The 24,984-nt window shown below is 32.6% G+C and overlaps 2 protein-coding genes and 1 long non-coding RNA gene across 3 annotated transcripts in view; 1 reads left to right on the top strand and 2 right to left on the bottom strand.

Moving 5' to 3' along the window:
* On the bottom strand, positions 1–398 carry LOC115880600. Its single transcript, XR_004049910.1, has 2 exons — positions 253–398; positions 1–181 (listed from the first exon to the last, which is right to left on the bottom strand). It is a non-coding gene; the product is annotated as an uncharacterized LOC115880600 (long non-coding RNA).
* Positions 399–12,724: 12,326 nt separating this feature from the next.
* On the bottom strand, positions 12,725–14,617 carry LOC115880589 (chitobiosyldiphosphodolichol beta-mannosyltransferase). The gene is made up of 5 exons (XM_030897860.1): positions 13,862–14,617; positions 13,553–13,797; positions 13,323–13,499; positions 13,153–13,267; positions 12,725–13,083 (listed from the first exon to the last, which is right to left on the bottom strand). The coding sequence occupies exons 1-5, from the start codon at positions 14,407–14,409 to the stop codon at positions 12,873–12,875; spliced, it is 1,296 nt and encodes a 431-aa protein (XP_030753720.1). The 5' UTR covers positions 14,410–14,617; the 3' UTR covers positions 12,725–12,872.
* A 3,734-nt stretch (positions 14,618–18,351) lies between these two features.
* LOC115880587 (serine/threonine-protein kinase SMG1) overlaps positions 18,352–24,984 on the top strand; it is a 122,793-nt gene continuing 116,160 nt past the window's right edge. The window contains exons 1-5 of the mRNA XM_030897855.1: positions 18,352–18,874; positions 18,925–19,104; positions 19,159–19,342; positions 19,399–19,533; positions 19,585–24,928. Coding sequence (XP_030753715.1) covers positions 18,718–18,874; positions 18,925–19,104; positions 19,159–19,342; positions 19,399–19,533; positions 19,585–24,928 — 6,000 coding nt within the window. The 5' untranslated portion in view covers positions 18,352–18,717. The remainder of the gene's footprint in view (positions 18,875–18,924; positions 19,105–19,158; positions 19,343–19,398; positions 19,534–19,584; positions 24,929–24,984) is intronic.

The following is a 24,984-nucleotide window of genomic DNA, read 5'->3' as shown; positions in this document are numbered from 1 at the left end:
TAAGCACATTAATTCGTTTATTAAACAACCAAAACTCTAACTACTTAAATTCACAATATAAATATCACAATAAATGTATAAGTTTTGATCAATTCCTATTATTAATACCTGACGACTTCATACTTTATAACTACCAATGGCTATCCTACTAACACACTAGCCAACTAATAATAAATCTGTTCTTAAAAAATAACATAAAGACATCAAGTTATTGCAATAATATAGAAATATATTCCATGTATCATTAACTACCTAGGTATAAATACAATACCCACATCTTCTTTTAAGCGAATAGTGCGTTAGGAGGCAGAAATATTGTCTGCATTGTACATCGTACAAATTGGCTAGAATTTATTAATATCCATTGCAAACATTTCTTTTCAAAGGGTCTAAATGTTTTGTCTTTTACTGTGTCCCTGTAATAAGTTATCAATTAACAACAGTTATCAAATATGACCTGAACAATAATAATAATATAATTGTTTTAACTTTTTTTCAAACTAAACTTTAAAACAAACTATATAAATAAAATTTATCTCATAACCTAGCTTGTTGCTAGAATTTCTTCTTGTTATTCTATGTTCCTGTATTGTTATTCTTCACATTATCAATTCCTATGAGCAATATCATTACTAAATCAAGGAAATCTATTCCTAATGCCAATTTAAATTCTGTGAAGTCACAACACTTTCTTCAATATTTGTTTACTTCCTTAAAAATGTCAAAGCATATAACTTGAAATAATATATCAAGTATATATTTAAATTTTTGACATGCACTCACATTTAGAACATCTGAAATAAGAAATTTTGTAATTTACACAACAAAAAAGATATAATAACATTTTTCTCAATATAGAGCGAAATTTCTTTGCGTCTTCAGATACAAAACTTGCGGATTCCCATACATCGAAATACAAGATAAGATATTATTTATTAGTAGACAAATACCAAAATATAGAAGGCCAAACCAAACTCTAGGAAATAACTTTAAATGCATTATTTTTCAAAAAACGTTTGATCTATAAATTACAATAATAATCTCATCACGTCTGTCAGTGAAATGAGTCAAAAAACATAGGTTACCGTCAATTTATATGTTTTCAATTTCAAATACTCGACGCTCATTGGTCGTGACGTAATCGTCTTCCTCGACAAAATACGGCATATTTTCCTACATAGCCCGCTATAGGGAGTTGAATATCCTTCTTCTATATATCCTTGACTTCTGGGTACAGTCGACCGAGCCTTCCTCATCCAGCCTATGTTGTCACGTCTTTAATATTATCAATATTTTTTTTCTTGTTATACACATATATTGAGATATTAATACTACAGTTTAATAAAGTAGGTTTTAATATTCCATAGATGTATTAAATAGTCCTTATACTACTAAATTATAAGTCGGATACTGTTAAAAAGGATAAGTTCTTCACAATATGACAACACCGATTAGAGGCGAGGAGCCTATTCATTCATTTATTACCTTTGTAGTACGTGTCGCACGTGTGGTAAAGCTTTGTTGCCGCTATATCTCCCCGGCTGTATTAACGCATTTCTTTTAGCTTGTAATGCTTAAGTGTTTATATTGACTTTTCTGTTCAAGAACTATAAATATGATTCGCCAGTGCCAAATTTGTAAGAAATTTGACTTAAATAATCCATTTAAGTATTGAAACGACTTTTGATCGGTAGGCAACTCTCAATTTACCCATTGGGAGTATCAGTGGCGTTGTTGTAGAAAGGCGCTTATTTACATAATATTTTAGTAAAATGTAAAATCTGAATTTTCTCTTTTACATTACATTATTTACTTACTTACATTGTAACAAAATCATAATTATAAACCCCTAATAATTAATAAATGTTTTTATTAAAATATATTCCGGTTTATTCCAAAAATTATCTTCAGAATCAAAATAACATACAAGAATTTTAAAATGATATTACATTATGAAACAATATTTTAATATACCGGGTCGTCTCAAATGTGGCTCACTCCCTATAACTTTTTATTTTTTCAGATAAAAAACAGATTTGTATGTTAGTAGTATATGACATAAATTAGATTTATTGACGTATTCAATTGTTTTTGGTCTTCCTGTTTCACCGAAAATGATTACATCTTTTGATTTTAAAGGCACCTCGGTATATTGCTACGGCTGGATAAAAAATGACACTCTGAATAATGACATATCATATGTCAACTTTGACATTGTCGCTTAAAAACAACAAATCCTATTTTAAATTCCCATCCAGGTGCCATGGTGTTGTTAAAAAACACTAAGTTTTAATCAAGGAGCCTTGGAAAAAATAGTTGATCGTCTAATGGGTTTCGTGTCTTGTCTAGGCCGGTTAAAAGATGTACAAATCGTATTTTTAATCATACATACAATTTTTTCAAAATGGAACAAGGGTGACTCATTAAAGTGCTATTTGAAAAAGCATTTTTATGAATATATTGATACTCAATACTACACTTGGTATTTCGAGTCAAATTGTCGTTATGAACCGCGTGTTACAATTACTATTAAACCATATGCGAGAATATCAAAAGTTGATATATGATGTGTCATTCTTATCAGAGCGCTATTTTCTATCGAATAGCAAAATATACCAAGGGTGCCGTTTAAAAATTAAAAGTTATGTCATTTCCGGTGCAACAGGAAGTGACCAAAAAACAATTGAATGCGTCAATCAATCCTAGTAATTTATGTCATGTACTAACATACTAAATCTTATGTTTTTTATTTGAAAAATATAAAAAAATTATGGGGAGCTTTCACTTTTGGGACGCACCCCGTATAATAAAGACAGTACCGAGTTAAATAAATGTAGTTTCTATTTTATCCACTTCCTATCACCTTCCTTGCTTTAATGGAAAATAATATACAAAGTAAAATAAAAAAAAAACATTTAACCAGAAAAAAATTACAACAATCATATATTTTTTCTCTCCCTGTCGCCGATTCTATTATATCTGTGAATAGATCCTCGTTTTGATTAATATTAGGGTTGTAAATGTTTTATCAAATATCAGTTGTTGTTTCAAAAATTACGTAATTTCGATTACAAAATTTCTTCTATAACGTGTATTTTATTATTTTTATCCTTTTTGACTCTAAGATGTTTTTTTCTAAAGTTTTATTTAAAAACCTGTCCTAAATCTTAATAAAATATAAAAAAGTTTAAATACGATATATATTTTTAATTTAATTATAGCTTCAATAAATAAAAATTACTCCGGCTATGATACGGAGAGTTCAGGTGTACTTGAGAAACGAAAGACAGTGTTGTGTTTCTCGGCAGAGTCGTCAGGGAACGATCGTTACGACAGAGACAACCTATCTATCGCTCGTGTCGCACTCGTTATAACCTAAAACAATAACAAGACAGTGTCTGACCGCATGTTCCAGCTATTTATGAATGAGACACAGAACACACTAAAGAAGAACGCTAACTCCCATGCATTTTTTAGTTTCAAAACGGTTTCAAATTTGTAAAGAAATCTGTAATCTGTATATTGAAGTGGCGCCATCTAGCCACCCAGGAAAGTAACAAATGTGGCGGCAAATTTAAATAGATGCAATTTATTTTTAAACAAGATGGTTGATCTTGTTCGTTGTTAGAGCCAGATTTCTACAAAATAATGTGTAGTCATCTGATTGGTCCCAAGTTGGCAAACAAGTCAAATGGTAAAAAACAAGGATTTAAATATAAAGGTTAAACCAGGTTAAACTATTGTAAAGTGTTAGATGGTTTGCTTATATCATTTTATATGCATAAAACTCTACAATAAATAATTTATTTTAATTTACAGAAAATTATACCATGGAAACATTTCTTACAAACAAATAAACAATGATTAAAAAGTATAATATTTATTATAGTACCAGATTTAAGAACACATAAATATCGTTGGAATACAAGAGAAAGTTACGTCCATTAGAAACAATGTTTTATTTTACGTGTATATTTTACATATGGACTTGAACAATTGTGTAATATCACATTGTGGAGTTTATGTACAAAAATATGGAGTTGATCAATTTTTTTGTAAAAAATATATGGCGTTGTAAATATTACATTGTTAAAAAAATAAAATTCACGAACATTTGAACTTGGTTAGGTTACTTCCTACCTCACTTTCTCGGATTATTAAATAAAATTGTTAGATAAATCAAAGACCTTTAACTTAAACCTTACCTTTAATAAAGATCTTAAAAATCAAACACAAAACAAAGTTCAAAAAAATTCAAAAATACAAAATCACGATTGTAAAATGAAGATTGCAAAAAAACACAGCGAAACGCACATCTCCGTTCAATTGCAAAACACAACTGAAGCACAGAACAGATTAAAACAGAACGAAATCTTCCGTACAAAAAATTAGGACAACATTTTGGTACGCCATCTATGACACGGATTTAGAACTACAAATTAAATTAAAAAAAAGAAATCTGCAATTAAATTTTAAAAAGAAATCTACATTGCATTCAAAGCAATTTTGGCAGCGCCATCTATAGTATTATATTACACCTAATTAATTTAATATGCTCCGTATGTTCGGAAAATAACGATTCCAAGTTAACTTAAAATGACGATCGATACATTTTCTCTCTTTGTAAAGTTATATGGTTAATGTCATCAATAGTCATTTCTAAGTTAACTTGAAGCCGTATTCTTCGATCATACAATATTTAAACTAGGATGATTTTATACCAGATATTTTGTTTCAAGTAAAGTTAAATAAACATCTTATACAATATATTTTAAAAAATATGTTGTAAAAGATGTTTGATTTAATATACTTGCCAAACAAATATCTAGCCTATAATCGTTAAACAATACACATGCGGTAAAAATCACATTTACAATATTTTCTATACCAAAAATCAAAAAAAGTACTATCAGATTTAACTTAATAATAGGTGTATGATTAATAACACATGTGAATTGATTATATACCAGATATGACAAGGAAGTTTATAATAAAAATCATTTATTTTTGTTATAAATTTTTATTTATTTTTAATTTTTTGTAGATTTCGAAATTTTACAATACAAGTGCGGCTCATTAAATTTATAGGCAACTAAAAATTAAACATTACAATTATTGCTCGGATAAAATATATACAAATTTGTTTTGTATTTTTTTGTTTCTAAATTTCTATACCTAGGTATATGGTAATACTAAAGTAATATCAGTATGATCGAAAAAACGGAGTCAAGTTGGCTTGAAATGACGCGGTCGATGACATTCCTCATAAAATTTACATATATAGAGAGAATGACAGCGATATTCATTTCATAGCCAACGGTGATGTTTTTTTCGATCATATTGTACCATACGATTACAAAAAGCTGCATCAAGCTACCTTTGGAATGACAATTGATGGCATTCAAAATGTAAATTATATTAAAATCTAACCAATTAATGAATATCAATCTTCCATCGATAGCCATTTCCAAGGTACAATTAACCTAACCTAACTCCTAGCTGTTATCGGTTCAGTTATATTATTATAAATTTTTTTTTTTTTTTACTTATTATTATAAAGAATAATCCACTCTAGATGGATACACAAAATAAAAAAGTTCTTAATTTAAAATAATACACTATAAAAGGCCGGGCACACAACATAAAACGTCTTTACTTTGAGAATGAACACTACGACACTCACAACCACGAAACACATACCTCTCAGCTCCAGCGTTGCCAATGGTCCAAAATTATATTCCACGGCGAACATACCCAAATTCCACAAAATTCCATTATCACTAGTTGCGGTTCGGTCTTTAGGTCTTAATCAACTTCGACATTTTTTATATAAACCACGTGATCTTAAAGGGATTTTACATTATATAGTGACGTGTGATATGTGATATGTCGAAAATTTCGTCGGATTGCTTGCAGATCTAAATACCGAACCTAGCTGCTGACCTCGACGGCGCGGCGCTCTTTTATGAAATCTGTAAAGTTATGATGAGCCCTATATGTTTTTTACTATTAGCTAAAAAAGGAAAAAAAAGAAAAAAGGAATAATTCCGAAAATTCCACAAAATTCCACATTTATTCTATTCCACAAACGTTCCACAACATTATTACGAATTCCACACATTTTGTGGAATTCCACAAAACACATACCTCTCAGCTCCAGAAAAAGATTGGCACTGATGGCATGGCTGCCGGGAAAAATGACGAAATATTACGATGAGACGGGTGGCGGGAAGAAACTTTTCCTTCCCTCTTACTCCGCCCATGTATTTTTAAATCGACAGTGGCGCCCTCTGACAGCGGGATTTGGCAATTCTTGTTCCAAATCCTGCCATTTAAGTTTTTGCACCGTGAACTGAAGAGGAAGGAGGAAACCATAGAGAAAGTTAATAGTTTAGAGAGTGGCAAATCGCGTGGTAAAATGTTAGGAGATTCCGCTTTTGGCGCCCTCTACTTGGCTACAGGTACGAACTATGAAAGAGCGGGAGATTGAAATTATGTAATTTATAGTCTCTTATTTTTCAGGCTAATTAAAACAAAAGTGCCTAACCAAAAAATATAGTGAAATAAATGGAGGTAGTCAAGATTTTATATTATCATGACTAATTAATAAGATATAAAACAGTATTTATAAATCATTTTACCTGACGGCAATATGAGAAATGTTGACGTATCTCCAAATTTTATTTCAACTATTTTTTGGTTAAGGCAACTTCTTAATTGATTTTCGCTTTTTTAATGGAAAAGTCGATTAAATGGGGAAGAATTGGATGGAATGAAAGAATACCAATTAATGTACTTTTGTTATTAAATTTTAAATTTTTTTTTTTTTTTTTTTTTTTTTTCGATCATACTGTACTTACCATGATACAAAGATATTCAAGGGTATGATATTGGCGCAGGGTTGGCTCAGTAGTCACAGGTGATAAACGGTACCATTGGTCGGCAAGCTCTGCGCGCCAATTTCAAATTGAACTAGATTACACAAAAAATGTGATATATATTTGTCAAATGTCAAGCTCAATGATTTAACATAACTTTGGGTATGTCTAATGTCTTTTAAACACCTATTATTCAGGGTTCTTATTTATATTAAGTAGGCCATTGAACAAATAGACGGAATATTTTTATGTAATTGGCGTATGACGTCCAGGATGGTATGTACGCAAGACTTCACTACAGAATTCGGAGCCGTATCGGATCATATCTGCGTCATTTCTTTGTACCATGGGTACTTAAAGTTACAATAGCTACATTCGTACTAGGTTATATCGCATATCATATTTACAGTTTTATGATGGCTTATTTTCTTTTCGAACACGTGGCTATCAATTGATCGTCGCGACTTGATACGAATACTCGCGAGTTGGCTCCCAGGAAATTAGTCTCTAAATTTTACGCGGCCTCGAGAGAGATTAGATTCAACAGTATGAATTTTGGTTTTATTAACTGCTATAAAACAAACCTACCGCCCCTACATCAAACGACATGGACAATTTAGGCTTGTTCTTCGCCCATGAATAATTCTTCGATTCTATATCCACATCCATACTTAGCAGACTCTTTGGTTCACAACAGGGCCATGATCTGCGATATATTTTACTAGAATGCCTTGATTCTCTTTCGACACTTCTTTTAGAAATTAAATAGGAGTGGGCTGGATGAGAAATTCTAGAAGAATGAGCTGTGAAATAAGAACTTCTGCATAGACAGTACCTCTTCTTATGCCTTTGGGTCTGCTTACAGTTTTAATAAAGAAAAACAAGCTGTTTATTTCAAAAAAATTAAATTAATAATCAAAAAGTTTCTTTTGAAACAATTATCAAAGCCTGTATGCCAAAATCGGGTGCCGTTTTTGAACAAAATAATGAGAATGAGCTGTAATAGCTTATCAGCTCAGCTGATTGAATCTTCTTGAATATGCTAAAGACTAACGGACTAGTGATAGAGAAAACTAGTGTCGTAACACAGATAGCTAGATGGGCGTATTTCGCCACTTGCGTCGATGCGCTACAAGTACATTTGCCATCGCGTCGTATGATCTTCTGGAAGTCATTTTTAATTGTTCGTGTTTTTGGAGGAAAGCCGGAAACGGAAAACTGATTTGGCATACAGAACAATGACAGAAAAATAATGTTATAGGCCCATTGTATGGCAACAACATAAAAAAATTGTGTGTACGCAATTGTAGGGGATCAGGCGAGGAAAGAGAGTTAAAATAAAATACCGTGCAATCTAGGCGCCCCAGATAATGACGGTTACGGCCAAGAAAATAGTCGTGGGGGGTCAAGGTTGTATATCTCAGTTGACTGGCCCTGGCCTGGAATGAACTGCCAAGTCAATTTGTTATTGGCTAATCTAATATTGTATTTAATCATACACACCAGGATACAAAGGTAATTATAAACCGAAATATATTGCGCATATGTAGCGTTGTCAACTACTCCAATGTGATCAAACCGCTCCATTGGGTCGCCAATTCCCGCGAGCTTCAATTTCAAATTGTCAAACAAAGTACAACAATACGTCAAGAATAATTTTAAATTTCAAGCACATGATGCGATTTTGACATAATTTAGCGGTTATCATTTTGTTGATGAGGATTAGCGCGGCGCTTCGCTTCCTAGCCATAGAGAGTTGCGAAAGCCGAAATTCTATGTCGAATCAGGGATCGCAGGTACGGAGTACACTATTGATACTGGAATGTCAAGAGAAGACCCTGGCTATAGAACTGCACCACTGGGTGGGTAGCGAGGACCTGGTGGCTACTCCATTGTCCCGCATGCTACACACAAGCCGCGTACCGAGGCTACAGCCGCAGTGCGCGCCCGCAGATTATTTTGTTGGGAACGCAGGAGATATATATCGAACGGAGACATGGTGGTACCGATCTTGCCCGCATCTTCGCTTGATCGTTGTAAGAATGCAGCGTGCGAGTATGTTGAGTTTAGCGAAGGGTACGCAGTGGCGCAGTGAGTACCCATACTGGCTCAGCAACTAGCCAGGATGGTTCGTTGCGCATCGAACGGGAAGTGACATGTGAGTAGCGGGCATTAGAGGAGCCTATACGCTCGAGTGTAATGTAGCAGAGCTGCAGTTTGATCTATCGTCGTATCATTCCGATTGCCCGGACGGATATGCTGGGACCTAGCTTTCTGGGTAAACGATATGAACCGATGTAGAAGCGCTGAGAGTTAGTATAGACGCGCATCGCTGGCCTGTAGGGCATTTTTTCCTAACTTTTTCCTCCCTATTAGGGTTCTTTTTTTTTTGCATTAGGGTCGGCAATTGCACCAATATGGATATCTTTTTTGGGTATGAGTAGACTCACACGGTACCCACACACACACCATTACGGAGAATTGGGGCCGGGGCATCGGATCATGACCTTGTTTTCTTTGTACCCATGGGTGTTACCCATGTGGACCCAATTACAACCCTGGATTGGTCCTAATTAAAAAATGCGCTCCTAATGAGCTTTGGCTATGGCTTAGGGCTTCTCCAATTGAGCATGGACGGCGATTCCGGCAACTGTATGTTTAAGCTTTAAAAAAATTGATGAAAAAACATTAATATTAGAAATAAGGTAAAGGTGTGGATCCATGGTGCTGGAGACCTTGAAGCCCTATGGTTGCTGCATTTGATCATCCATACTACGCAAACGCACATCGTCGATGTTGCCAATTTGCAGTTTATTTTCGTAATTATTGCAGTTTGAAAATTTTTGTTTTTTTTTTTTTTTTTTTTTTTTTTTTTTTTTTTTTATTATATTTAATATTCTAATAATTTCCCATTTGATCCTTGATATGCCTCCAAAAGTTGATAGGTACAGAAGGATAATGAAGGTATTGTGAATGTAAAAAGTATTTTATTCAACAGTATTCGACATGATATATAATACAAATTGTATATAATAAGATAACATTTATTTACTTATATTGTACATTAGAGATTTTATAATTATCATGTAACGGATTTTTTTCTTGATCGTTAAAACTTATTAGAATTTATTTTAGATTTTTCTTTCAAATTATTTAATTTCTAGTAATTATAACCCGGCAACAATAGTGAATTTATATGTTATTGGATTTTGAAATACTAGCTGGCATAATCGAATAAAAAACTGGCGTGCAACGATGCTAGAACTGAAGATTCGTGTCAGTTTTATATGTAAATTTATAAGTGAAATGGCATGGATGGTCATTTCCAAGGCCACACATGGCATCGCCGTTTTTTTCGATCATACGTACAAACGAACGACACGGTAACACTTAAGAATATAATATCACTGCAGTCACCGCATACACTTTAAGTTATATTAAAAAAAAATATATTACTAATATAATAACTGTTTTTTTTTTTTTTTTTTTTTTTTTTTTTAATTTCTTAAAAATATCCAAAGTTAGGTGGATTCAATTACCAATTTTAGGGAATAGAGTAGTTTTAGTCGAAGAGGTGGTTGATTAGATAGAAGATAGAGCTTTTAATGTTTTATCTTTTCGTCTTTAGAAGGAGGAATGGTTTGGTGTGAAGGAATACATTACAGCATTTAATATCTGTATTTTCACATTCCTTTTTAATTTAATTTTTTTTTTTTTTTTTTTTTTTTTTTTTTTTTTTTTCTTTACAATATGGTGAAGATTGAGTTTGATCTTATTAGTTGAGCCTTTTTTTATTACAAACCTAAATTAAGATAGTTTTAAGATCTTAGTTTGTGATTTACTAATAAGGATTCTTTCTTAAAATTTGTTTATGTCTTAATCTTGAATACTATATTATGCTTTGCCTGGAAAATAAATGTTAAATAGTCTTAATTTCGATATCTATTCCATCCTTTCATTAGGAAAAATATGGTCTATCAGTATAATCATATTAATTGCTAAGAAATGCACATAAATTAGGTGTAGAGAATAGAGAATCTCTTGTAGGTGGCAGAAAAAGAATAATGCAGATAATTATGTGTATACAGCTAGGCCAGAATAATAAAGGTAAACTGTAGAATGGTTGCCTTCGATAGCTGAAATTCTCTACATATATTTAGGACTTTACGGAGGCTAAAAGGTTCTTTAAGGCCTCCGTAGTTTGATGGAATGTTAAAAAAGCTATTAAAAACAAAATTTAAAAAAAAAAAAAAAAATTTAAAAATTTAACATAAAAGAATAAAAATAAAAAAACTTGGACACATTCCTTTTAATTTCGCGTCAATTTTTGAAATTAAAAGCCAACTTTATTTAAACGTAGCAATTATAATCTATGAGCCAAGTTGATAATTATATGGAATCTAGAAATTTAGTTTTCTAATTTAATTTATTGACTATGAAAAATTACATGAATATAGGCATTCACGGTTATGTTTTGCGAAATATTAAAATTGATTAAAAAAATAACTTATACCGCGTACTATGATTGAAAAAAATAGCGTCAGCGATGACTATGAAATGAAGACGCTTGTCCATTTTATATGGGAAATGTCTACGATCATCATTTCTCTAGCCGACTAGACGCTGTTGCTTATTTTAATCATACTTGGTGATTATATTGGGACTAAAACACTACTGACATAAGCAACATATTTGTTTTTTACTGAGATAATAATTCCAGGAAATTAATTCTTGCAATCTTTGGCAATCGATCTGCAAGAAGTGGCCATGCGTAAGTGTCCTGTGACTTATATACATGTCATATTATAACGCGTTTCAAGTTGACCACAACATTACGAAATTAAAATATATTAAAATGTGCAGGCCATGTAATGTGAAAATATTTAAAAATGGTTGCAGCCAAAAGCTATTCCCAATTATGACGGATGATGGCGCTTATCGTCAAGATTTTTGGACGGGGATTTTGCTTACCGACAATACGACGTTGAGCTACGACCGGACCACGACCAATCAGAATGATCAGTCTTTCTTGGACTTTTGCCGCGGAAGTGTGTGTTTATTTCTGTTGTGATAAGTGGGGTTGTGTTTGCAGTTGTGATTTTCGGTTTTGATTATTATGATTAACATTAATTTTGAAGTAATTTGTATAAATCAACCATTGGTTTTAAATGGAATATTGTACTTTTTTTTAGTCTATGATCCTGATGTTTATGATTTGTTAAATTGTTGTTTAACAATGGTTATACAAAGAGGTATATCTTAATATACTTATCAATTTGCATAGCCTAACTTTTTTATCCATAAACTTTGTAGATTTGTCAGAGTTTTCATAATTCTTTTGTTTCCGTTTGGTAATTTTTAATTTTGTAAGACATTATTATGTATTGTTTCTATCAAATATGTTGTAGAAAATCAAAATTGGAAATTAGCGAATAAAAATAATTAGAAATAAAATAAGGTGTAGTGTTTTACAATTCCCCCCGGCCCCGCACCCCTTTGGCTAACCTATAATGTTAGCTATGTTGAGAGATGGCGTTACGAAAATGGAACCGATTTATTACAAGAAACTTGGGCTTCTTTTTCGTTAGTATATTCTGTGATTATGTGTGTAGTACACACTTTTTTAGTTTCCAGGTCCCGTCCAAAACAAAACTTTCGCCGGGACAAACTTTCTGATTCCTGGTTAATCCCGGCCAAACCGGGACGGTTGGGAACCCTAGTTTGGCTTTTTAAATTAATAATTAATTAAAAGTTACTCGAGGAAAGACGTTAGTTGAATTCTTAAAATTTTTAATGTTCATAAATAATATAGTTTCAAAATAATAATATTTCAAGAATTAAACACATTTTACACTTAATAAATGCTTTTTATTTGTCATAGTTTATTTCGTCATGTTTAAATTAACTTAATAACTTATTGTTTACATTGAAATAAATCTAGCAGTTTAGTGGTAAATGCATTCTAATTTTTTTATTAGAATAATAATTGTTAAGTTATTGGAATGCAGGACAAGCAACATTATTCCAGTTTTCCTTCCACCGCAATGATTGGAATGTCTTTAATTCAGCTTTAAATTTTACATCAATCTCCTGTTGGTTTTTGTTATTAGGAAAATTGTCAAACCAAGAAAGCAATTTTGAAGATAAATCTTCAGATGTTTTGAAAGTGTAACTATTTTTCCCATCTGCAACTAATTCGTGCAAACTAAAAGGAATTGTTAAAATTATTTTAAGATATAAAGTAGTATTATATAGTATTTCATGATATACATACCATTTGAAATCATATGCCAGAACTGGAAGACAACAACCAAACATATCAACGACTTTCATAGGCAAATCTAGACCACTTGAGCTAGTATGCAGACAAATCCCTAAATCAGCAGAAGCTAGAAAAAATATAAACATAGTATTTTTATTATTTATAATCTTCTTAATAAATACCCAATATTAATGGATAATCACTAGAATCCAACCAGGGAGTTATAACTTTTATATGTTCCCAGTTTTCTTTGGCAATTATTTTTGTATAATACTGTTTTAAATAACCTTTTCCTGTTATGAAACAGATTAAATTAGGTAGTTTCCTTACATTTCCATTTCTTATGTGGTTTTCATAATCTGAAGATATAATTTATATTAAAAAAAGGTTATTAAGCATTTTTAAATTTTACCCTGCAAAGCTGAAAATAATATTGAAAAATCTTCATCTTCAGTCCAACTGGTACTAGATACCAATAATCCTGGTCTATTTTCTTTTAATACTATATCAGTACCGCTTAATTCTGTAAAAACTGTAGAGTTAGTTTCATTTAAAATAGTTTTATAGATCTGGCCCAGTTTTAAAAGGAAATTGTGCTTTTCTTTCAAAGTAATAGGTCGAAAAATTTCAGGTGGTTTATCATAAAGAGTTTGTGACCTAAAAATTAAAATATATAACATTTTAGTATAAAATCTACGGGCTTATCGAGTCTGATCTTTACTTAATATTCCATCTTGTAAGTAAATCATTTTTCATTTCGTTGGTTACACAGAAATTGTGGTCAGCTCTTGCTCCAGCAAATGCTTCACATTTTTCAGTCCATTTAACAAATTTGTTCTTTTTATCACTCTGTACATTTAAAGCCATAATAGTATGGGCGTAATTATGCCAATCAATAATAAATTTTGCCCGTTTAACTCTACAAAACAGCCAACAAACTACAAGACTTGGAATTGCTGGAGGATTTTGTACCATTAAAACACTAGGTGATCTTATAGTAAAAAGAAGGAATAACAGATTTAGTGCTTGAAATATAGTTTTAAATATATAATTTACTGATCTTATAGGTATATATGGTACTGGACATAAGAAATGATAGTAAATAGATGGCGACATTTTAATTTCATGCAACGGTTCTGTTTCGCCATAGCCAATAATATCCACTTTATGTCCTTTCTCAGCTAAAGACAATGAATGGTATTGCATCCTAGGGCTCCGTCCAATGTCCCCCAAAACCACTATACAAACATTTTTCTTTTTATCCTCCATGTTTTCATTTAAAGTTTGCGTGAATATTGTATACGTGACAACAAATAGATAATCTATTTCCTATCATGAATAAAAAGGATGTAGATAAACAATAAATCAATCTGAAAAACTGCTCAAAAACTATAAAATTATTTTTCTCAAAATTTAGTCTTTAGTCACAGGAAGAAGGAATAATAAACATGAAGTTAGAACAGAGAAATAGAAGGGATAGAGAATGAGCGTCAACATGCGCAGAAGGTCTAATCAAGTTGGGCGCCATATTCCAGGTCTTCCTGTCATTTTGTATATAGGTGGTAATCTATAAGTAATCAAATATCAATTTGCTGTTTTCAACCATACGGGGGGCAATTTAAATTTAGTGAAATTCTATCACACAGAATATACTAACGAAAAAGAAACCCAAGTTCCTTGTAATAAATCGGTTCCATTTTCGTAACGCCATCTCTCGACATAGCTGACATTATAGGTTAGCCAAAGGGGTGCGGGGCCGGGGGGAATTGTAAAATACACTTTTTTATTTTAATTATTTTTATTCGCTATTTGCAATTTTATTTTTAAAACATATTATGTGAAACAATCACATAATATGTCTTAAAAATAAAATTACAAACGGAAACAAAAGGAATTAAATAATCTGAAAATCTACAAAGTTTATTGATAAAAAAGTTAGGCTATGCAAATTGATAAGTATATTAAGTATAACCTCTTTGGTATAACATTGTTAAACAAACATTAACAAATCATAACATAGAAACAATCATAGAACTAAAAAAAGTACTATTACATAAAAACAGGTGATACAATACTTCAAAATTAATTTTAACATAATATCAAAACCGAAAAATCAAACTGCAAACACAACCACACTTATCACAACAGAAATTAACACACACTTCCGCGGCAAATGTCCAAGAAAGACGTCATTGTTGCAACTGCGTTAATACGCCTGGCGGTGACCGCCTTATATTCTTCAGATATAATACACTAAATATACGAATATTCTGACAAAAGACGCTACGGACAGATGACCTTTTCGTCGTTAAACACTCGAAATCATAGACTTAAAATAAAATTTTATTTTAAGTCTATGCTCGAAATGATATTAAATAAGTATTTACAATATTTCATGTTTACTTGTACTGAATTACGCGTATCAATTTAAAATTTTTGCAAATTTGGTAAAAATTGTTCTAAACACCTTTTTGTTCAAGTTGTATATTCATAAAAAACATTTGGTTCATAATTATTTTTGATGATTACCTACCTTGTATTTTTAATATAACCCTAGAAAAAATATGTTTTTGTTTTATTTTTTTTATTCGTCCCTTCAAATTATGTTTCAAAAACTGTTACATAACATGTCCTCTAACAAATATTTTCATAATACATAAACATCATTGATTTTATTAAGGGTATTATTATTAGTATTTATCCTGGTTTTTGTCGACAATAAAAACTCAATCTTGTAATAGAACATCAATTTTATATTTCGTAAAATTATTTTGATACAAATTCGATTTGTCAAAATTCAAGTCATTAATATATTGATAAACAACCCAAATTATTCCTAAATATTTTATTATAAACAAAAACTGTTACCGGTAAGTTTGTAAAACACATTATGGTTTGTCGTAATACTAGAAAAAATCATTTATTTTTTGCACAAAAGAAGCTTGTCGATCCTTATTTGTCCATAACAAAATTCTGTATGTACATATACCTAATTTATTATTAAGAAAATTAGATTATATGATCTCAGAATTTTAAGAAATTTTTTTTTAAGATAAAATAGTTTCTTCTCAACTGTAATATTGTCAACTTTGGCCTGTATTTTATCTATTTAAAAACATGGGATTGACAATCCCCTTACTAAAATACATACTGGAAGGTACCGATTAAGTTTCATTGCATCAAATACCTTTACTATAAATCCTGGCTCACAACTCACAATTTAAGGCCATTGCAAAATGCTTTTGAACTTCATCATAGATTTTACAAGAATAAAAGTGTAATATTGAAACAAAGTAACACTGTAAGCTTCATGACTAATAGTCTCATTTTTAACACTCTTTAAATATCATCTCGTTAACAATTATGAATATTATATGATTTTTCTCAGTGATTTGTGGCACAGATACAAATTAATATATGCCCCATAACAGTTTTTAAATAAGAAACTTCTGCCTACAGATTTAATTTTCTTATTGGCATAATACCCTTTCTTCCTATATAAATCTTGCCATTTTTTCAGTCCAATGTTCCTTGTTTTTACAGTTGTAGGAATACTAAAAATGTTGACTATAGAACTTGATACTATGTTTGAAAAAAAGCCTTCATACCTGTAACTGTGCATAAATCTAATTAACTGAATTCTCCTCCTCTTGGCACTCTGAACACTGCTGCTGCTAATGTTAGAAATATTTAGCACAAAACTACAACTACCTACAACAAACTTTACAATAAAAATGTTAAATTTTCGCTGTTCGATTAAAATACCCTATCTTATGTTTTCTTTTCCTCCAAATAATCTTCTTGTCAAGTAAGGACCAATCTTATTTGACATATTTCTGGTACACTTGAACTTGTGCTTTCATGGACACTGTAAGAGTGCACTGCAGAGGTGCACTGTTTTAAAGAAGCATGAACATTGATTCCAAGTATCTTCTTCCTCCACACGTAATAAAAACATCCTCTTTAAATGGCCACATCATACACTTATTTTTGACCATTCCCAATTACAATCACGATTTTTACAAATCGCCTTTAGGAAAACTAAAAATAAACAGTTTTGGATCATCTGTAAACACGATTATGTTGTATAAACTTACACATGAAAACTAATCATTTTTCCCGGCGTATTAGCTTTCTTAGAATGACTATGACAATATACAATAAGCCTTTTTGAATTAGTGTTTAGAATAATTGAGACTCTGATTGAGATAATAATAAATTTTAACTAGATAACAACTATAACAACACGAACGAAAAAAAAAACAAAACAAACAGATGTCAATTAAAGAGGGGAAGTGACAGCGAGACCTGGAAGATGTCTGCCATCTTGCCGTCGACAAAAATTTGGATGCGCACTCGTCGAAGCTCATTCTCCCACTTCCATATCTCTGAGTTAGAACCATGTTAGAACCAAATTGGTATATATGATGATATGACATATGCATGGTACAAAGAATACAAGGTATGATCATGATACAAAGAATACAAGGTATGATATTGCGCAGGTTGGTCACTACGTCACAGGTGATAAACGGCACCATTGGTCGACAAGCTCTGCGCGCCAATTTCAAATTGTCAAACAGATTGTGTCATCTGTGAAATTTGATTGTGTCAAAATGTGAAAATAATTTTTCAAATGTCAAGCTCGATGATTTGACATAACTTTTGGGGATATATCCTAATTCTTCCCTATTTTAGGTCTCTTTTTATTAGTGGCAACTGTACAATATGGATATTTTTTTGTATGGCGTATGACGTCACAGGTGGTATGCGCAAACTTAACGAAATTGGAGCCGCTATCGATCATACCTTGTTTTCTTTGTACCATGTATGGATATGACCTTTTTTATCTTTCAGGTTCAAGAATATCTCATGGATATATGGGATATCTTTAAAAGATTAAAGTGGTGTTTAATCTGTATTTAATGTTCCTTTTTTGCTGCTAAAATTAATCTTATCTGGACGGAGCCCAAGGCCCAAGGACGGAGCCTACAACCTGCATTGTTTACGCTTGATTTACGCATAATCCAAACTGCAGTTTTCGGATATTTTTTTTACCAGGGTTGTATCTCCTGTATTAATTCTATAGTATTGATCATAGGTGGATATAAATTACCAACTCTGTAGTCCAAGGTTTATCCACAGATTAGAACTTTGAACTATTCCTAATCGTTTAAAAAATATTTCAAATATTTCAATTTCAATATTTCAATTTCAATTGCCATTTCCAATATGAAGGTGTGTGATGAACGTTTAATTCGTATAGTTTCATTCTTTTTGGTTGATTTTACCGTGTTTAATTTTACTAGTTATAATATCCGAGTTGATGCATTTATTGTTCGTTGAGCGTTAATCAACATAATTAATTACGCAAATATTGTAAGAATTTTAAAGTCCATTTTGTCAAGACTGACAAAAAATTGACAGTTGATGACCGAATAAAATAGAATTTTTAGAAGATAATCCACGTTTTGTATTTAAAGGTCTTTGTTTTAATCTAAAAATTTGAGAACAATAGTATCCAAATTTTAAATATAAAAGTTTGCAATAAATTTTATTTCGGGATGTTGAAGTAACATGTTATCTAGTAGTACTTCTGTTTACAAGCTCAAATCTTCAAAGAGCTATAGAGATGTTCCGGAGGCTGATTATTCTCACTCAGATGAGAGTGGTGATCACGAGGTAACTGAAAGATTTTCTAGTTTTTCTAGAGACAGAGGATATAGAGGTTCAGGTAAGATTTCATAGATTTATTATTTAATTTGTTTAATCCAAAATTTATAGGTACAAGTCGGAACAGAACAAGATCAACAGAATTTAGACCTAGCAGAGGCATTTCTAATAGTACTAGAAGCGGATTTAGAGGACGAAGGGGCGATTCAGTTAGAAGAAATGATAGAGAGTACTCTGATAACTATTATGGGAATAGAAAATATGAAAATAGTAGAAGTGAAGCCAGTGGAGGTATTTTATAGTTTTAGACTTGTGTTTTATTTAACATTTTCAACCTCTTTAAAGGATACAGAGGAAAATGTTATGAACCAGAAAAGAAAATTGACATTAAACTTAACCTTCCTGAGGATACACGTATTTCAAAGCTTTTAAGACGACTTAACATTGAAACAAATCAAGATAATTCTTTACAAATATCAAAAAAACTACTTGAAGTTTTGTTACTGCCTGATAATGCACCTTATATTAGGTAAATATTTGTACTCGGTATATATATATTTATATTTAAAGAGTTACTGCTTACAGGAAAGCATTTCACATTTTGGGAGAGTCCATGTTTGAGATTTTACATGTCTCTCCAGGAATATTGGCTAAGCAACAGGCCGCCAGGGCTTTGGGCAGAATGGGTTACATAATGGGACAAGAAGCTGATTTTGAAAGGTACTTATTTATATATTTTGTATTCCTTTTATTTGTTTTAAATGTTTGTAGGTATTGCAACTGGCTTTTCGCTAAAATGAATTCAAGTAATGAGAGAATGCAAGTTTTGTTGATGTCATCATTTAAAGAGACATTTGCCTTGGAATTAAAAAAACCCACTTTAGAAGATCATGTTGAGGCAGTAATTAACAATTTAGTAGCTTCAATTGAAACTACAGAAAATGCAGAGGTTTTTAAGGCAATTTTGGAAATTCTTGTATTGATAGTAGAGATGTACCCAAATGAGTTTTGTACTCAATTTAAGGATACAATAGACTTACTTTTCGGGTGGCATGTGGATCACACCCAACCATTATCAAATATTGAATTTATATCAAAAAGCTTACAAAGACTATCACATCATTTTAAATACAACATCTACTTCTCTGTTTCACTTGTGGAAAATTTTCTTGAGGACATAACAAACTATGGAGCAGAATTAAATGCACCTGAAACATTAGATCACGTAACAGTGTTAATTTTAGCTTTAAATACTGTTTTGAAATGCCTGGATATTAGTTTCCATCCTTCGAACAACAAAACTGTTACCACCGAGTTTATCATCACCTGTTTAGTTAGTGTTATTAAAACTGTAAGCGATGCTTTAGATAGTTTTGTTCATGAAAATTTAGTTATTGCCGCAAATGATTGTATTTCTATTTTGTTGGGTTACTTAGACAAAAAGCCTCATACTTTATGTAACTCGATTTATAATTTAATTGATCTTCAGTTGACACTTATTAATGATTTTTCCGACAATGCTGTTATATCAATGCTACTCTTAATTGCAAAAGTAGTAAAAGAGCTTTCTACAAATCTTCCTTTGGAATTGATAGCAAAGTTAATAGGTCCCAAGAGTGATATTGTTAAGCTTCGATCATCTCCATACAGTAATATTCAGAATGCTGTTATTTGTATTTATCAGTCGTTGTTAAATTTGAAAAATGTGTCTCTCTTACAAGAAGCCTATAGATATGTGTTGGGAGATCTAGAAAGATTTTATAAAAGAATTGTACCAGAGTTTCAAGGTGTAGTCCAAAGCAATCCATTTGAGGAAGAGGCAGGAAATGATGAATTAACAATTTTGTTTTTGTTAAGATGTCTTTCTCAGTTAGCTAACGCTAGTTCTATTATTGTAATGTGGGCACTGAAACCCAGTATCTTGGAGTTGGTTGGAGTAAATGTGTGCCCTCATGATCCTCTTTTAGCTAAAAAGTATCCACATATTCAGTATAGTCTCCTGTATTTATTATTTGCCCATTGTAAATGCTATAATCATTTTATTTCAAATAGTAATCTGGTCACCACTAAACAGGAGGTTAATAGATTTGCATTAACTGAAGGGCTAAATATTAATGATGTGCCCAGTACCTCCCCAAACTCTGGCAATTTTGCTGTCATTTTAGAAGTTCTGTATAGAACTTTAAAAACAGAAACCTCTCCAGAAGTCACACTGTTGTTATTGCAGTGGCTTAACGATATCTTGCTGAATTCAGAAAGTTATTTAGAATCCTTTTACTTGAACGAGAAATTTGCATTAGTCACAGAAGTTCTTGTGAAATGTGGGTACCATTTTAATGTTCAAATTATTGAAGCCGTTTGTGACAATTTGGAAAAGCTGCTCAGCAATAAACAACTGGCATGGAGCAATATATTTTTATCCAATGTTAGTGACTTGTGCAAATTGCACATGACATCAAATTATCACTCTGTTAAAGAAAATTACTCCAAACTGTCTTCTTGCATACCTTGGGACGTAGCTGTAGTGGAATTTAACAAGGTCCAAAATATAACCAATTTCAAACAGAAGACCTGCAGTTCCAAAACATTCAATAGTTATATGATTTACGTAGCTCAAAGTTTACATCTTAATGGATCAGTAGATGGAGAAATGTACCCAGAGCAATTTAAGAAGTTCATGGGAATTTTACTAGCTAAAAGCAATGGTGAAGCTGAACTTTTAGAGGATATATTTACATCTTGTTGGACTCATGATAGTGAAACTCTAATGAACATGGAACTTTTTTATGATCTAGCTATGGGATCTAAGCAGGTACTCAATAATTGGTGTACCTTAGAGGCTGCACAGTATTGTGTCAATTACAAATTGCGTACTCCACTGGGAAAACCCAATGAAACTTTCATGAAAATAGAGTACGCTTTAAATCAACTTGGTAATGATTTGATAATGATGAAGAAAACCAATGATAGACTCAACGAAAGAGACGGGAATAGAGTGAGAACGTTGCTTCACTTTATTGATCATTTAGCTAAATCAATTTACAATGCTTCAGAGGGTTGTGCAATTGCTATGCCGGCGGCAAATAAGGCAGTGAGATCTTTTTTTGTTGCCAATACCAACACGTGCAATGAATGGCTGTCTAGAATTTCTATGGTGGTGATGCATATCGCATTGCATTGCGGCGAGAGTAGTATTGCTTTGAAGTACGGCCAGTGCGCATTACGCGACATGGTAGCGCAAGGAAAGGCTGCGACAACTGAATTTGAACGGGCCGCGATGTTTGTGACGCTAGCATTGCTTAATCTTAAAGAACCTGAGGCTTTATATGGGCTCTATACATGGTGCAAGGTGCATACTGGAAAGAGGTACATATGGATTCGCGGAGCAGCTGAACAAGCGTCGAAGAAATACGAAGTTGCTGCAGAGGGCTACAAGAAGATATTGCAAGAATCAGTTTTAGAAAAGGAAGACAAGAAATTAGATCAAGACGTTTATAATTTCATCCAGGATCAAGTAATTGTGTGCTATAAAGAGTTAAATAACTGGATGGAACTGTTTGAATGGAATGAAGAGAATCAAACTAGCGGGCTAGAAAATGGAAAAAAATATTGGTTTAATACAAACGATTGGGAATGTAATAAAAATCTTTATGAATTTGAATCCGACAATCAAGCTGTGGTTGAATTGGGCACATGGAAAATTAAGGATGAGAACTCGACGTGGAGTCTTTATGAGAACCTGACAATAACTGAAACTAACATTTACAATATAGCTTTGTCCCTGGCATCGGGTACCGACGATCAAATTATAAACAACATCGATAATAGTTTGGAAGCTATACAGAAAAACGTTCAAGACTTGCTTCCTTTAGCACCATCAGAGTTTTTACAAAATTACTCTGTGCTTCAGTATGTAGGGATGGGCTTGAGACGTGTAGCAGAAGGCTCGCCCGCTCACACTGTCTTTCTAGTCTCAGAAAATTTTGAGACTGAAATCAATAAAGTTGACACGTCCGTACTGCGAAAAATTCTGTGGTGGTCGGAATATTTTGGCAAAGTTCAAAACCAAGGATTCAACATATTCTCCAGCAACTTGAGGTTGCACATTATTAAGAGAGCAAGAAAAGAGAAGAACTTTGGTCTCGCTACCCGTCATATATTTAAATTCTTTAAAGATAAAGGTGTAGAATTTACAAGCGATATTTTAAGCGCCTTTAACATGGAAAAAGTCTCAGATATTAAACTTTGGACGTTAGATACTGCTAGAGCTATGTGCGAAGTTATAAAAGTTTGTCACGCAAATGAAGATTCGCGCCAGATGGCATTTAATCTTTGCGCGTCTGTTTCTACTACTATTTCAAAATACGCCGAAATGTACGGTAGTATGGAACATCGCAAAATTAGTAGCAAAATACTCCTGAAACTTGCAGGGTGGCTGCAGAATAATGATAGTGTTAACATTGCAGAAATGAATAGTCCTCTAGGAAAACTTGTAATGGTACTTCCAGAAATTGGAATGATGGAAGGTCCAACATCTAATTTTATACCATTAAACGAAATGGCCATAGGAAAACTGTTACAGTTCAGCGTACAACAATGTGTTAGTTTGGCAAAAAGCTGGAACGCTTTTGGGACTTGGTGTTACAAATGGGGCAAAAAAGTTGTTGATCATAGTTCAGATATAAAAAATAACTTATCCGAAGAACACTGTTTGGAAATTAAAGCCCTGTTGCCTTTCGAAACTCCAGAGGAGGACTTAACGAAAATATTTTTAATTTTGTCCCAAACCAGAGCCGTTATCGACGAGGAGGACATTGATTCTAACGAGATAAACACGTCCGATAGGATACAGACTCAACTTCTAGCAGTAGAAGCACTGAAAAATGCATCGGAAGAACAGTTTCGAAGTTTGGTTCAAATTTGGAGAAATACCCAAAAGAGAATTTATTACTATTATGCTTTAAGCGCTGAAGCGTATTTCAAATATTTACATTTGGTTACGGTACCAGAAAATATAACTAGGAGCACCGAATGCAATACCATTACCATAACTTTAAGACTACTGCGACTTATAGTAAAATATGCTTTAGAACTACAAAACATTTTGGAGGAAGGCCTACAAAAGACGCCAACTCAACCGTGGAAGGTGATTATTCCGCAGTTATTTTCCAGACTTAATCATCCAGAAAATTACGTTAGACATAGAGTATCGGATTTGCTGTGCCGCGTTGCCGAAGACGCTCCACAACTTATAACATTTCCCGCTGTTGTCGGTGCTCTCGAGGGGGGCGTTAAGTTTGAATTTGGCGATATCAAGTTGCCTAAAGATTGCCTTTCTCAAAATAACGAAGATGTAGAGGAGAACGATTTGGAGAACGAAGAAGATAATTATGACAGTGATACAGAGGAAGTTGTTAATAATAGCTTACAAGCTTGCTTTAAAACCATGGTTGATACTCTTAGCAAACAAGATCCGGAGACTATATCGCAAGTTCAGACGTTAGTTAAAGAACTGAGGAGGATAACTCTGTTGTGGGACGAGTTATGGCTCGGAACTCTCGCTCAGCATCAGTCGGAGATCACCAAGCGACAACAACAGCTAGAGTATGAAATCGAGAAGGTAAATGAAAACGCCAACCTGTCGAAAGAAGAAAAAACGTATCTGATTGTGGAAAAGCATCGTATAATCATTAAACCGATTGTTTTTGTGTTGGAGCAATTGCATGACGTTACAAGTGTCGAGCCCGAGACGCCTCACGAGAAACACTTTCAGGAGAAATACATGGACGACATAAAGGAAGTGATCGAAAAACTAAAGAATCCCGATAGCCCAGAACGACCGCAAGACTCCCTAGCTCCACTGAAACAGCTACAAAAGAAGTTCCAACAGAAATTCCATAAAAGAGCTTCGTATTCTTTGAGAATGCAAGATATTTCGCCTGTACTGCACGCGATTAAAGACACTCTGATCGCTATGCCTGGTTTGGCGTCAAGTAAAAAGAACGTTACTATATCTCACGTCAACAACATAGTTACTATTTTGCCGACTAAGACCAAACCAAAGAAGTTGATATTCATTGGATCTGATGGACAGACATACACGTATTTATTTAAGGTATATTAAAAGATTCTAGACGAAAAAATATATGTAACTTATATTAAAATATTTCT

This window comes from Sitophilus oryzae, unplaced genomic scaffold (assembly GCF_002938485.1).
Source record: "Sitophilus oryzae breed Bouriz unplaced genomic scaffold, Soryzae_2.0 scaffold_1639_pilon_pilon, whole genome shotgun sequence".
NCBI classification, from domain to species: domain Eukaryota; kingdom Metazoa; phylum Arthropoda; class Insecta; order Coleoptera; family Curculionidae; genus Sitophilus; species Sitophilus oryzae.
The sequence above is the reverse complement of the archived record's forward strand: the minus strand, read 5'-3'. Positions and strand labels throughout refer to the sequence as shown.